Here is a 15,815-nt window from a genome sequence, read left to right on the forward strand (position 1 = left end):
TGTTTTCTTAAACACAAATGGTTTTATGTGCATTAAAATCAAATAATATACAAGGCTTGATGCAAATTAAAAGTCACACATGCATATCCATGCATAAGTGTAAGGTTTAAAACAAAAGATATCATTTTAGTAAAACAGTATTGCTTGTCAAATTTTAAATGCATGTAAAATTGTTTTTGTTTTCACCTATCAAGCTGCCATTATCTGTATAAAGTAATATAATCACTCAACCAGTCATGAGGTCAGTGTATATTTTCATATTGGCCCTAATATATATTATTATATGTAATGTATACCTGTCCTATGCACTCTCAAATGCATCCTGTTTATATCATTTAAGTGGGGCTTCCTCCTGTTGAAGTGATTTTTATCCATTGCCTGGGAACTAGCCATTCTAATTGGGTCACGTCCTTTCTTGACCACTAGAGGGAGCCACTTCATAAAACTATGTCCCATCTAACAGAAACAATTCACAGTGTTGATGGTAGGCCAGTGCTAGGAAGTAAGGGTAGCACATGTCTGATTTATTAAAAAACACGAGTAACAAGTCAAAGCTTTGGGTAGGAATGATTTAGAAAGGAACAAAAGGCGCTGATCCACAAAACATTCACAGTCGTGCGCTAGAGACAGAGCAGGGAGGTGGCTTAGAAGCATTTGCGGTGCACGATGGAGGGGCCAGCTTCGTCGTATTCCTGTTTGCTGATCCACATCTGCTGGAAGGTGGATAAAGACGCCAGGATGGAGCCGCCGATCCAGACGGAGTACTTGCGTTCTGGAGGGGCAATGATCTGTCAGGATAAGAAAAGGAGAGGGTCAGTGCCAGGAGCTAGTGCCTTGGGCTGGCCCTTCCAGCAAAATAGGGGCCTTCTTCTCCAGCTGGGGAGAGTGATTCCCCGGTGAGCTCATCGATTTTTGTGTGTTTGTTTTGTTTTTATGCAACCTATGCCTAACCTAATTCCTTTATCCTTTCATAGGGTAAATGATAACTGGCCTTAGATCAAGTGAGGCCTCTGCATAAAAGCCCTGACAGTCTCCAGGGGAGGAGGGGGGGGGGGGGGCTGCGCCTAAGAGCTCAGCAGGACCTGCACTTACTGTAGAAGTCCTAGTGCTGTGTGCAGGGACTTTGCAAATGTTCCAGAACTTTCGTGCAAGTGGTCTTCACCCTGATTAAATGACCACTGCTTTATGAAATCCCTACCAAATGCACCAACACAGAGAGGGTTCCAAGTCCCCCTTCTGAGTGCTTCCTGCAGGGGCTGGCTTTATTAGGGGTTTCAGGCCAGGGGGTGATAAGCCACTGCAACTCAAACCCAGAGCTGAGCAACACCAAGCTGAGCTCAGATCTTAGCTGCTTGGCCAGCAGAAGGTGCACTGGTGAAAGAGGTGTCCTGAAATGCTGGGCGTGGGTTTTCTTTCTGTTTGCCTACAAGCTCTGCTTCAACATCCATTTGTTTTTTCTTTCAATCACTGAGCTCTCACTGACAGCCCCATGCTAAGTGTTTTACAGGAATTAGCTTGTTTGATTCCTATAGCGATTCTGAAGGTTAGGTATCCAGTGATTCTCACGTTACATACAAAGAAATAGGCTCAGGGGACTGCCGGTAACAGCCACAAGTGGCTGGGTCATTATCAGGTTTATTTTTAAAATTGGCCCCCACAGGAGTTTTGTTTTGAAGCTACACATTTTCTTCCCCAGGGTGAGGGGATTTGGTGATAATTTAAGATTTCCGGGAAGTTATGCAGATGGTACAGGGACTTCCTGATGTTACTCAGGCTTATTCCGTGAAGTCATCATCTTGGTGTCCCCAATTATATTGCCTCTCTGACCATACGAGGCCCCCAAGTTTCACATCCATTTCCATTTTAAGGTTAGAGAATTGAGGCTTGTCTTAAGTCCTGTTGCATGTAGCCTGCCTATTCTCAAACTCCAACTAGTTTCCAAGTAGTTTCTGCAGCACGCTTAGCCGTCAGAGGGTGGGGTGATTCTAGGGGGTCAGAAAGACATCCAAGAAGCACAAGCCCCAGGAAGCAGTGGCTCCCTCTCACCATGCTGTCCGCCAGAAAGGCTTTCTCAGAGCCTGTTTTAAAGGGCATGTGTTTAAATCCAAATCACTCCCAGCTCAGCCTCATCACCCTTGGAAACAACAGAGAACTTGTTAGGCTGCCTCACAAGCTGGTGGCTGTTCTAGAACTGTTCTTCCCCTGCCTCCCAAGTCAGAGGGTCTTAGTGTGGTACCTTGATCTTCATGGTGCTGGGTGCAAGAGCCGTGATCTCCTTCTGCATCCGGTCAGCAATGCCCGGGTACATTGTGGTGCCCCCTGAGAGGACATTGTTAGCATAGAGGTCCTTCCTGATATCGATATCACACTTCATGATGCTGTTATAGGTGGTTTCATGGATACCAGCCGACTCCATTCCTGGAAAAGAGACACAGGCCATGGTCCTTGGGTTCTGAGAAAAACTTGGGTTGAACATGGAAAACCGGGTTATCACAACTGACTAATCTTCTCTTGGATGAGACTGGCAGGCATCAGGAACTAGAAACTACCATCCAAGAGACCAAGGACCTTGTTATGCTCCACGTCCTCCTGCCTCCTCCAGAGAGGAAGCTCAGCTGCGGCACTTCAAGGGTGAAGTTACAACATGCTAACACCAGTGTCTCCGCAGAGATTCTGCTACACATGGCTTGATCAAGGGGTTAGACCTTCAGATGCTCCGTAAAGAGAGGGCCAGAGCCATTGATCAGAGCAGCCCCATCCTTCCCTTGCTGTTATTTTATTTTGCACCTCCAACACCCAAGATTGAATGGTGAATGGTGGGATCATTCAGCCGGAAAAGTATTTCTCCTACTTAGGTAAAGTTTTTTTTTTGTTTTGTTTTTTTGCTTTAAAAAAACAAACACAACAACAACAACAAAACTGGTCTTCCTAGGTGTCCTTAACTGATTCAGAACTTGTTATAGAACAAGTTGGACTCAAACCCATAGAGATCCACTTTCTTTTTTCTCTCTAGTACTGGGATTAAAGGCATGGCTTCCATGCCCAACTACCAAGATACTTTTTATGTGATCTTTGTATAGACATTTTTAGAGGAGAAAGGGCTGATTGTCTTGACTTCTGATGCATGCTTTTTTGTAACAAACCTCTAGGGGGCCCCCTCGTCCTTCTTAGCACTGTCATCTGGTTACAAAAGTAGCCACACCACGTAATTAATTATTCCTTACTGACGGTAGCGAATTGTTGAAGGCTTGTTTTGAACAGGCACTGGGAAGAGGGTGCCCTCCAACTCTGCTATAAACCTCCCAGCTTCGCTAGTAGGAGGAAACTGAGTCTCAGAGAGGTTAAGTGACATTCTCAAAATCTTGAAAATAGAGCCAAGTCTCAAGCACCTGGCCCCCAGCCTCCAAAGAGGATGCCTCTGCAAAACCCTCTGGTGACTGTGCCTTGCCCGTACGGAATAGGTGTCCTCTAGTTGTTCTGCCCCACCCCAGCATTCCCAAACTCAGAGCCCCAACCATCCCTGTGCTCCACTCCATCCTAAACACAGATACCATTTATCTTTTACATTGCACGCTGAGAGTGTGTTTGTGGGAACCATGACTTAAGAGAGCTTTCCAAGGCAGTCAAGTGCTTTCTTGGCTCCCTGGAGTCTTCTCATTTTGGTAATGTGGCACTTTCCAAACAAACAAACAAACAAAAATGAAGTGGATGGTAGCTCAGGCAGCCAGTTCCGGTGGGACTGCTTCTGTTTCTGAAGCCCTGATTCATTTCTAACTGCAAATGGGTACTGGTAGCCGGGGCTGTCTGGGTACAGAACGGGAAGGCTCCACCCCCCAGTGCCTACCAATGAAAGATGGCTGGAAGAGGGTCTCCGGGCAACGGAAACGTTCATTCCCAATGGTGATGACCTGCCCATCAGGCAGTTCGTAGCTCTTCTCCAGGGAAGAGGAGGAAGCAGCAGTGGCCATCTCGTTTTCAAAGTCCAGAGCTACATAGCACAACTTCTCCTTGATGTCACGGACAATCTCACGCTCAGCTGTGAAACACACACAAACACTGTACATGTTACGGTTTGCACGGGAGCTAAAGCCTACCCACCCCATGTCACTCTTTGCTGAACCAGCTCCTCAGAAGACTCAGGGTTTTCAAAATGCCTCAAAGATCTTTGCTTCCCTGCCCAGTTCTGTAGTGGCTCGATCTTTGACACATACTTCACTTTTGAAAATGAAGTAGATGGTAGCTCAGGCCAGCTCCAGTTCCGGTGGGACATACAGAGAGAAATATGGAAAAGGAGGCTGCCTACTACTCAGGCTCCAGTGCCTTAAGTTTCCAAGGCCTCAGCTCCACCTCTTTCCTGGGAGTCTTTGGGTGGTGTTTTGGGGGACAAGAATAGACTGAATTCAACGTCACATTGGAAAGAAGATTACAACGTCTGTCAGGGTTCAAACATGGAGCCTAGAACTGGCTGCAAGTAGTTCAGAAACCTAAAATTTGGACGGGTCCCAATTTGTAAGGATTCAGGCAATGAGAGAGATGTGGTCACTTAGAACACACTATGAGTTCTCTCTGTCCCAGCTCTGGCCTCTTGTCAAGGGAGTGTGCGGCACCAGCTTTTGTGCAACACACACATACACTCACTGCCTGCTAGGTCTGTGCTAAAAATAGCTAATAATTATTGAGCACTGACTCTTGGCAGAGTGTTCTGCAGGCATTGCAGAATTTTGTATTCTTTGCAGTCTCTGACTTGGCCCATTTTACAGATAAGAGGACTACAGCTTAGCAAGGCTGATTAGTGCTCAAGGTCACATGGCTAGAGGGTAAGAAGTCTCTGCATTCAGGTGCAAGTGTGTGGATGGCAGAAGGTAAGTAACTCTTGCTGACCAGTTATCTCCTTTCCCTGTGGCTCCAGGAATTGTCCTTAGGTTGTCACGTTGGCACAACAAGCAGTCTTACCAGCTGAGCCATCTCTCTAGCTCCATGTCCCCTTTTGAGTGACAGCACTTGTACCACTAAGTGACTGTGCGCAGCATGCTGCCTCCCACCCTCTTCCCATGACGGTCTCCTGGGCCTCACCAGTAGTCACGAAGGAATAGCCACGTTCAGTCAGGATCTTCATGAGGTAGTCGGTGAGATCTCGGCCAGCCAAGTCCAGACGCATGATGGCATGAGGCAGAGCATAGCCCTCATAGATGGGGACGTTGTGGGTCACACCATCTCCAGAGTCCAGCACAATACCTAGGGGATCATTGACCGTGCTGTAAGTCACCGCCGCAGCTGGTGTGCTGTTACTTGCTGTTCTACGATACAGAAGACTACAGGAAGCAGTAATTCCTTAGCCTCTTATATGAGAGGAAGAAAGAACATGGTGATGGGAGAGGTAAGGTTAGAGAGTGCTTGGGGGAGATGGGAAGAGGAAGGAGGAGGCCCCTGAACATGTCTTGCAAAAGAAGTGGGGTACAGGGCTGATTTTGAAAAAAGCAAAGTATATTTTCTTGTTGATGTTTTGGGTTTTTTGTTTTGTTTTGTTTTGCTTTTAGAGAGGGAACCATCTTTGTCTGTGTTTATTTACTTATCCATCACAACCCGGAGGTTGTAACCATCAAATCTCACCTTTTCTGGTGGATTCACTGGACTAAGGTTCCCATTCCCCTGGCTACCTACCAGTTGTACGTCCAGAGGCGTAGAGGGACAGCACAGCCTGAATAGCCACATACATGGCAGGGACATTGAAGGTCTCAAACATAATCTGCAAAGGAATCCAAACAGTTAAGTAGATGGTGTCATCAGTCTTACAAAGAGCATGTCAGGGAATACCCCCTTGCCTGATATAGACCCTCCAGACATATAAGACCGAAGGAAAGAAGGCCAAGGCACAGCTGGTTCCACAAGTAAAAAAAAAAATAAAGGTGGCAATAGACAGGACCATCACACTGGTGACCCAATGGGAGAGGAAAGGAACCAGCAGCATGAACACAAGACCCGGCATGGTGGGGAGTGACTACCTGTGGGCTCTAGTCTTGGTCCTGAATTAGATGGGACAGGATTTACTAAGTGTTCGCTCTTTCCTTATTTCTCAAACGTAAATGGAGGAGGGGTGTGGAATAACGGAGCACTGAGAGAGACTCTAAGATGTTTTTATGCAACTGTAGGTCAATGCCAGCCCTGGAAATGAGGCCCCATGGATAGAATAGGAGATGCCATGATCTTGGCTACTCATTAGTCCATGCGGTTCGTGGTCAAAATTAAAATCAGAACTCCCTAGGCGCCTCCTGCTCAGAAGTCCTCAGCCTCCATTTTAGTAACACTTTCTAGTGCATGAACCTGAAGGGATGTCTGATGTTTGCTAGAAACCCATAGTTTTCAGTCATTTCTCTGCCTCATCACAAATTCACAGGATGATAACTTTCCTAGAACTACCGCTTCTGGACAGGTAGTGTGATCCTCAGAGCAGCTGACGTCCTGGTGTGCACACCAAGTGCTCTTACAAGAAAGAGGCCCTGGGCTGTATGTGCTCATGATTTCTCAACAGGAAAAGCCATGGGTCAGCTCCAGGCACTGCCGCTCCTAACATGGTGACATTAGGAAAATCACTCAGTGCACCTCTCGCCTTAATTTCGTCATTGAAGTTATTGGGATGAAAGCTCCTGCTTCACAACGTTAGGGGTTAGAGCGCATGTGAAACACCCTCGTGCTTGACCAGGGCCTGGGTGGAACGGACATTAGATGCTCTCATTTTCCAGCGCATCCACACCAGAACTCTCCAGAGCTAGTTCCCTGGGCGGTCTGGTGCTGTAGGCTCTCAAGTGTCACACAGACAATAGCGACAGTAACTGCCACTACCTGTTGGACGTTTGTCATGCCATCCACCATGATACTCACGGATCTTTTTGCATCATTGGTCTGCATATCTATCCCTTGAAAAAAATTAATATTCCCAACAAACAAAGAAGCTGGGACTCTCAGAAATTACTTTTAGTGGCAGATTCAGTTCCTGCTATATTAATTGCATTTTGAAATGGCTTTTCAGAAGATTCTAACCCTAAATATGTTCCCTTCTTAATTAAACCTTTAAACTTTTTTTTCTTGCCATTTGAGACAAAATGGTCTAGATTTTGTGCAGTAAGGATGTAAGCACTGTCACGACCCCTGGCCTTTGGGGGGTCTCCAGGTGGTCAGTCTGTGAACTGCCAGCTAGGGCCTTGTATCTGCCATGCTCAAGTTTTATTCTAGTTAGCCTTATCCTCAATCCAACAGTGTTGTGTTCTGGAACAAATATTACCTGGGTCATTTTCTCGCGGTTGGCCTTGGGGTTCAGTGGTGCCTCCGTCAGCAGGGTGGGGTGCTCTTCGGGGGCCACACGAAGTTCATTATAGAAGGAGTGGTGCCAGATCTAGAGAGGAGGGGCAGGATAAAGAGTGGGGTGCTGTAGTGGGCCACTGAAGGGCCTTCCTCGAAAGGGACCAAAATGTGCCGACCAAAACTAGCAGCGGGTGAAATGAGCAAGGCCTCATCTATCTGTGAAGACTCGGAGGCCCATACGGTAGGAACCGAATGCACGAGGCTGCACACCTATTAAGGGACTACTCAAAACCAGGTGTGTGTGTGTGTGTGTGTGTGTGTGTGTGTGTGTGTGTGTGTGTGTGTTGTGTGTGACAGGAGGGTGTTGTGGTCAAGGACATAGGCTCTGTAGTCAAGGGAAGATTCAGACCACAGCTGGGCCACTTCCTGTTTGTGTGAGCTAGCAAGTTCCCAGCTCCACTGGTAAGTGAAGGAGAAAATAAACAGCATGTACTTCACTGGTTCTGTTGTGAGCTTCATAAGATAACACTAGAGTAACTAGTCAGCCCAGCGGCTAGACAGTTTCATTCATTATTCAGCTACATCGTCTTTACTCATGCCTTCCTTTAGTTTATTCATGGGGAATTGATTTAGGATGATAAAGAAAAGGGCAAATGACTGTGCTTATACATGAAGGCGGCTCACCTGAAAACCCAATTGCCATCTCTAATGCTTTTAGAGACTGTTCTTGGCCGTGTGTGTGTGTGTGTGTGTGTGTGTGTGTGTGTGCAGTTGTGTGTAGGTGTGTGCAGGTAGAGAAAAGGGCTTCACCTCTGTTTCCCTCAGCATCTTCACCCTCCAGGGACAGGTAAAGCAGCCTCTGCAGAAACAGTCTAGACTTTCTTTTGGGGGGGGGCAGACAAAAGCCTTAGGCATTCCCCAAGACCCTACACCAACCTGTATGTAGTGTTTTTGCATGAATGTATTTTGGACAAAAGTTCACTGGCTTTGTAGTTAAACAATGTCTTTAAACCCCGGATGTTAAAAAGAATGCATTATTGTGGAAAGGTCTAAAATAATTCGACTTTTAAGGAAGGGTTGCTGTCCACCAGCATTGGGAACATAAGATTTACCCAAGGGTAAACAAGCATGGCTGATGACAGTTGGCAGACCAACGAAAGTAAAACCAACTTGAAAGACCTTGTCACAATTCAAGTTTCCTGCTTTTGGTTTTGTGGTTTCCAGCAAAGAAAGGGACTCTGGCAAGTCCTATCCCTTGGCAGGGTGGAGTGGGGGTGGGGCATGAAAGAAGGAAAGGGCAGAGCTGAGCAAGTTTGGAAAACCATCTTCATAATTCATCAGTACAGTAAAGATCAGTGAGTGACTCTTCCTTATTCCCTTCACCTCATTCCACCGAATAGATAACCAATTGAGTAGACACACTACTCTATAAAATGCAAAGAAAAAGAGTGCTAAAGAATCCCGGTTTTCTACTACACACCATGGTTATAACGGGTTGTAAAAATCCCCAATCCTTCCTTCAACTCCCTTTCTCCAGAGAAAGCTCTGACTTTAAATGCCAGGAAGGCAGAGATTTGGGATTTTGTTTGTTTGTTTTTGTTTTCCCATTCCAGTACTCTCTTTCCCAGGTCATCCCTGCTGCCGTGCTCTTGGCTCCGTGGAGAGCTGCCTGAAGGACCCTTTTCCACTGGTGACACCGCCACCTGCATGGTACAAACTGCAATGGCACCAAGTCCACAATCAAGAGGAAAGCTAAGGATGCCACCCTTGCAGAGAAAGGAAGGTGAACACATAATAAGCAAGACATTTTAGCAGCATTATGTGTAGGATTTATTTTTAAATGACACATGTGAGCATGTGTGCGTGAGTATATGTGTTTGGGGAGTTCAAAAAGTTAATAAATACATAAATAAGAAGCAGATATTGCAGTTCTAATATGTTCTGCTGTATTTTCAAAATTATGTTCCCTTCTCATTGTTCCTTTTGCTTTTTTGCTACTAGTGTTTCTAAAATGTCTAATAACAATCTTTATAATCCTTGTATTTGACTTGCTTCCCATTCACTTTTACAATGGTCTGGAAGCATAGGTCTTGCTCAATGTGACACAGAATGAGAACTTTAAAGTATTCATTTAAAGTTTTTTTTCAGTCACAATTGCACTTAAATATGTTGAGGGACATTCAGGAATGTACCAAATGCACTCTGGTCTCCTCTTTTCAATTTTGAAAATTAAGAAAACTGCCTAGGGACAATTAACAATAAACTTTCAAGAATGGGCTTCCTAAGGGTCTTCCCAGAATTCTAGCTCTAGACACCTGCTGCTCTGGGGACGCCTGTCCTCACAGGGCATCCCAAGAGTGTGGAAGAAAATCAGTCCCACATTAGCAAAGGGCTGCTCCCACCTACAGAACCATCTCCCACCAGTTTATAAACACCAATAGCCAAGAAATTCATTTTCAGAACGAACTAAGTCAAGATTCTTTTCAATGACTAATAATCCAAGTTAAACAATAGCAAAGAGCAGCGCAGCTGAGCAATGCTGGCCAGCTGTCTTCCACAGCAGCCCCATGCGGCAGCGTATTGTTCCCATCTCAGGGCACTGGCACCCTGCACCCTGAAGACGCAGCCTGCAGAAAGGTTTCGGTACCTTTTCCATGTCGTCCCAGTTGGTGATGATTCCGTGCTCTATCGGGTACTTCAAGGTCAGGATCCCTCTTTTGCTCTGTGCTTCGTCGCCCACGTAGCTGTCTTTCTGTCCCATTCCCACCATCACTCCCTAAAACGGTTCAACACACCACAAGTCAGTGCCTTCCCGAAACGTGCAACTTGACGAATTCTCTGATAGCGAACTGGATATAAAGTTACACTTAGTAACAGTGTTCCCTTTCATCTAAAACCAAACTCTGTGAGGTTGAGTGTTGTTTTAATTTCTTTCCCAGAAGAGGTGATGTTGTCCATAAGGGCAGCTTATAGCGATTTCTGCTGCTGCCGCTACTGCAGTAAGAACAATGATCATAGCGGCTGTATTTCGATAGTGTACATGAGAAAATTAAAGACTTCTAAAACTATATTATTATTATATATAACTATAGCAGATAACTGGCCATTATATATTATACATGTTATAGGTATTATATGTAATATATATATATATAATTTGTCAGATAATCTTTCTGCTTGATATGTGAAGTTGACATCTATTCCTGGACATCAATCATCACCAGTACAGGTACAGGGGCAGGGACGAGAGAGAGAGAGAGAGAGAGAGAGAGAGAGAGAGAGAGAGAGAGAGAGAGAGAGAGACTTACACCACTAGGTTATATTCCAGTCTTTTCACAAGGTGGTGTAAACTCTGGACAGAAAGCACCTGGGAATCAATGGATACATGTAGACACAGACAGGTCTGACAACGGTTGGATACATGTAGAGACAGAGAGCTCGAGCCTATAGTCCTGTTCTCTCTGTGTTCAATGAGAATTTGTCTCACCTGATGCCTGGGACGTCCCACAATGGATGGGAAAACAGCCCTGGGAGCGTCGTCACCAGCAAAGCCAGCTTTGCAGAGCCCAGAGCCATTGTCACACACCAGAGCGGTGCTGTCCTCCTCTTCACACATAGCTGGAGCAGCTTCACGGTGTTCTACAGAGACAGGGAGGAAGCAGCCCTTGCTGTACCCGGGCAATCACCCGGAGCTCACCATCACTCGGGCCCTCAGACAGGGTTCTTGGCCCTTTTGTGTTATTCTAGCTGGAAGCTCTCCCCAAATCTCAGCTAACACACCCTTTATCTTGAAATGCTTTCACTAGGCTGTAAAGCCTTTGATGAGCTCCAACTCTGACTTCCAGGTTAACAGTACAGGCCCTCAGCACAAGGACTGGCGTGTCGCAGGCTCCTCTAACACTCTCAAGCTGGCCAGGGCACATAAAGAGAGGACAAACTGCACAGATAGAGTTCCAGAGTAAGAGAACAGGGTTCCCTGGGGTTTAGCACGTGCTGGAAAACTAGCCAGTTTCATTTGTCTATATCAAACCAAACTCACAGTTTTTTCTAAATATACTATTTTTTTTTTAAAAAAAATGTAGATTTTTACAGAAAGGACAATATTTGTCAATTTAAAAATGTTAAAATATTTGCTCATTTTAAATGTTTAAAAGACAGTTCTTTTGGCTCTGAAACTTTGCACATTCGGGGAGACATTAAGCATGAACAAGCTGTGTGAGGCGATGCACTTGGGAGCTGAGGAAGGTGGATCACACATTTGAGGCCAACAGGAACTGCTCTAATATAGAAATCTGAATTTAGAAACTCTGATATAGAAACACCAAGAGGGCGTTTGAAATTTTAGGAGTTACAGCATTTCTTCCTTAATTAAAGTCATTGTTAAGTTGAAAATTTAACAGTATGCTAACAGCTAATTTTACGCGAGAATAATAAGGTGGGGGAAGTAGCATGATATGGCCACAGTGATATGTGGGCTTTTGTTTGTTTGTTTGCAGAAAGCTTACTTATTCTCACCAAGGTGTTTACTGGGGTTCTTTTGAAGTGGATTTTGTAGTTTTGTAGAAGTCTTTATTTTCTTCCCTGAGTTCTGGCCTGTGTTCTAAATTTGATCAATTGAGAATATACTCCCTTGGTTTTCAAACAAAATTTTAAGTAACTGGCATTTAAGCTTGGGTTTTTGAAAGCTTGGAAGGATATTCAGAACTCTGCAGATGGATACCATTATGGGATTATTGCCATTATCCAGATGTGTTGTTTGTCATCTTGTCTTCCTTAACACTGCCCTCAGGATTGGAATGAGATCCTCAGCGTGGATTCCCCGCGTGAGAACGGAAAACAGGACTTGTTCATGATTTCCTTCGTCTCCTTGCTTTCCCCTTTTCTTTCAGATGCTACCTTTTTGGTAGACGATGAGGAGTTGGAGGACAGTTTGTAAATACAAAGAGACCCAGGTCGAAGCGCCTTGACTATCAGAGGCAGCCACCAGCAAGGACCAGCAGGGGGGTCTGTGCATACACTAAGCCTGTTTTCCCCAAGGAGCAGCAGGTCTACAAACAGGATAAACCACTTAGAATTAGGAAGCTCTCTCAAAATGGGGAAGGATAAACCACCTAAACATTTTGTCGGATAGAGATGGCTTTAATATACTCAGAAAAATAAGTTGCTTGCCACCTCCTTCAAAAAATGCAAAAAAAAATATTATATAAATTCAGGAAAGATGTATTTATGTTTCACACAAAAATGTGCAGAAAATCTGTCTGAATACATCCTGAAAGGAGCACTGTCACTAGAAAAGAAGTCTGCGCGTTCCCAGAGAAACTGCCGCAGTGGTTTACAGCTCTTATCTAACCTGAATGAGTGGCTCAGGGCGAAGCCAGGCATTTCCTAATTAGGTAAAACACACAGGCTTCAGCGACTGCTTTTGGAACTGCACCCGGGTCAGGGAGTTCGGTGCAGCACAGTGGAGTGCATCTCGTGCCAAAACTGAATTGTCAGGGAGGGGCGGGGAGGGGAGGAGGCAAGGACAGTACCATTCCCGGCTGGTGGGTCTCAAGACGCAAACCATATTTAGTCATGAATCACAAAATGGGAGGAAAATCTTATTGAGAAAACTGCATTCCCGGCCCTAACTACCAAACCCCGAGTTACAGGGGTTCGCCTCCTCGGGTGGCAAGGCTGACTCCACAGAGGCGCTGCTTGCCAGGCCGAGGGACCCTTGGGGCAGAGAAATGCAAAGCAGTCCTCCCCTGGAGGAGACACTTCCTCCTTTCTTTGCAGAGAGTACAGAAGCTATGCTATGCTGCAAATGAGCAATGACACAGGTCTGAACAAGGACACCAGCACACTCACAAGAAACACATTTCCAACACGCGACGCCACGTTAGAGCCACGGAGACCCAGAAGCAGTGAATACGTTCAGCAGAAACCAGAAGGCTGGACGCCCCAGTTCACTCCTGACAACCACTTCCAGTTACCCCAGTTGCACTAAAAATACAGTCTCCCCTCTAAATAGGAACCATAGACAAATCCAAGTTTCCAATCCCAGCAGAAATAAACACATAATTTGCCATATTCAGCTAGACTTCACCCCTAGAGTAGGCAGCAGTACCTGGACAGTCAATCGGTTTAGTATAAACAGGTTTTTCAGGTGACATGCATAAACAAAATTTCAGTTCTCTCCATCAACTCCTCCACTAAATCAAATTTCATTTTAGCTCAATTCGAATGTAAACTCATGCAAGCTCAAAAGCTACACCCACTTTAATAGTAGAAATGTTCATTCGAAAACTGCAGAATATGAGTGTCGTCCAGAGGGGCACAGACACTGTCTGGTTACACTGAGCCTTAAGAGCCCACAAAATCTCTCAGTCACACCCCTGGGCTGGTGCCACTTACCCTGATAGTGACTGGCTGGGCTTCTCCACTCCGGGTGGGTGGTGTCTGGGGAAGCTGGATGCTGAAGGGTTATATAGCCCCTTAGTCCGATCCCCTCCCACTTGCTTCCCAAACAAGGAGCAGAGACAGGCTGGAGCTGGCCGTTCACTCTAACACAACCATATAGGGACCTCAGCACAAAACTCTCTAATCTGGGTGGCCAGAGGCCCGGGTCTCTTCCACAGCATTCCTCTGCTCTGCTCCTGCAACAGGAGGCAGCTCAGCTGCTCTTGGGTGGGGGGGGGGGGGGGGGGGGGGGGGGGGGGGGGGGGGGGGGGGGGGAGATAAGCATCCTGAGCCCTCAGAGAAGAGACTGAAATATTTAATAAGTGGGTTAGTGTCCTGGGGCAGATGCAGGCATGGTTTGCACATTCCTCAGAAGAAACCAGCCCACTGTTAAGCTGGCCTTTCTGGACCATTTGCTAAGGAACTGAGATCAGGGAGGGCCTGCCTCTGACTAGCTGGGAGTTTACATCAACGCTCTCACAAAAGACACGGTGGACACTCCTAAATATGGAGAGGGGCGATCATTTTATGGTAGTCACACTATGCTTAATGCATCGAGGCTGCGTGTAGCACTCAGGAAAAGAGGAGGTGAAGACAGGATGTAGACAGGATGAGCCTGCCTGTGTTGCCCAAAGAGGAGCTGAGAAGTCAGCATCACTCAAACTGCTTTAGCCCTTAGGTGCAGTCCAGGCTGCTGCTTTGTCACTGGCCCTTGACTGCCTGAATAAGAACTGTCCTTTGGCTGTGGAGGTGGCCTGTCACCCTGTCACACAAAATCACTTGTAAAAGAAAGTTGAAACGTTGAAATGAAGCCTGCTGAGCTTCCTCCCTGCCTCTGAGCCCATTGGACAGAAGTAGAGATCAGGTGACCCTTCCATTCTTTCAGGGACATCAGCTCTTGGGCTTCAATGGACAGGGTCAATCATTTTACATTTCTGTATCCCGCCCCCCTCAAGCCAAAATTCTAATTCCATTCATGATAAAAAATATTTTTTATGGATTCCATGAGTGCTTCCGAACTTTTCACATATTAGGAAATCTCCAGGGTGAATGACAGCGACCATCCTCTCAGACAACCAAGTCTCGTGTGTTTGATTTCTGCTGTCCACATGCATGCATGCATGCATATTTGTCTTTGAGAAACTGCGCTGCTGATTCTTAGAAGAGTTTGCATAGTTGCTAGATAATGATGGGATGCTTCTGTGTTGCCTGAGAGATTTCTACCCTGTTTCTTGTCCCTATCAACTAGGGAATACAATTGTCAGACTGCTCAAGTATGGAGACCGTATCATGTGACTTTGCATGGGACACTTAGGATCAATCCAATGGCTTTCATCACAGGCATCACAGAAAGCTTACATTTTCTACATTTTCTCTAGTTTAGTCCCTGACATGGATGTCTGTGGTGATGTATAGTTTCATGAGTGAATGGTGTCTTGATTACTTTATGAGACAGCCACTCCTTTAAATGCGAAGAAAAAAAAAGCTTTGATAATCTTATATTGTTTTTTTTTGTTTATGGTGGTTGTATTTGTCAGTAATCAGAATATTAGGACATAAAAAGGGGAGATTATAATATAACTCAAGGTTTAGCTTTATTTTTAAAAAATTTAAAAAACACACACACAATCTGAAGTAACCAAAAAGGATCTGGAACTGGAAATCAATTTCTGAGCAAGCAATCGATGGTCTCACTGGGTGAGTTTGAGATTTTATATCCAACTCAAGCCTCTAACATGAGAAAATGCTCCCTGGACCAGTGTGTGAGCTGCATACAAGGGAAGTTTCACTAGAGTGCTCAGATAACTCCCGGGGTTGACAGCCATGAATGCTGGGAGTTATGGACTGCTTAGGGAAAGAGTAACATCTGGCCACTTGGTTGCAGTTCAGGGAAACTATAAAATATATCCAAGCTATAGGCACACACCCAAGAGTCGTCTCTGGCTGTATTGCTCTACAGTCATCACATGGCATTTTGGTAATGTGACCTAGTGATGATTTACTGCACAACTCTTGAGAATGGGAGACCATATTCCTCCTCACTGGGAACCAATCCAGAGCTGAGTTAGCATGGT

The 15,815-nt window shown here is 45.6% G+C and overlaps 1 protein-coding gene across 1 annotated transcript; it reads right to left on the reverse strand.

Moving 5' to 3' along the window:
• Positions 1–503: 503 nt before the first annotated feature.
• On the reverse strand, positions 504–13,855 carry Acta2 (actin alpha 2, smooth muscle). The gene is made up of 9 exons (XM_050158259.1): positions 13,696–13,855; positions 10,787–10,938; positions 9,947–10,075; positions 7,280–7,390; positions 5,662–5,746; positions 5,074–5,235; positions 3,845–4,036; positions 2,237–2,418; positions 504–788 (listed from the first exon to the last, which is right to left on the reverse strand). Exons 2-9 carry the CDS (start codon positions 10,913–10,915, stop codon positions 645–647), a joined length of 1,134 nt encoding a protein of 377 aa, XP_050014216.1. The 5' UTR covers positions 10,916–10,938; positions 13,696–13,855; the 3' UTR covers positions 504–644.
• Between the last annotated feature and the right edge of the window lie 1,960 nt (positions 13,856–15,815).

The sequence above is a fragment of the Alexandromys fortis genome, unplaced genomic scaffold (assembly GCF_014885135.2).
Source record: "Alexandromys fortis isolate MF-2015 unplaced genomic scaffold, M_Fortis_MF-2015_v1.1 scaffold_10, whole genome shotgun sequence".
Lineage (NCBI taxonomy): Eukaryota > Metazoa > Chordata > Mammalia > Rodentia > Cricetidae > Alexandromys > Alexandromys fortis.

Coding starts and splice junctions, on each gene's coding strand:
- Acta2 (XM_050158259.1), bottom strand. CDS start 10,915: ATGTGTGAAGAGGAGGACAGCACCGCTCTGGTGTGTGACAATGGCTCT. Junction 7,391..9,946: donor ACTGGGACGACATGGAAAAG/GTACCGAAACCT, acceptor CCTCCTCTCTAG/ATCTGGCACCACTCCTTCTA. Junction 4,037..5,073: donor CTATTCCTTCGTGACTACTG/GTGAGGCCCAGG, acceptor TGTGTTTCACAG/CTGAGCGTGAGATTGTCCGT.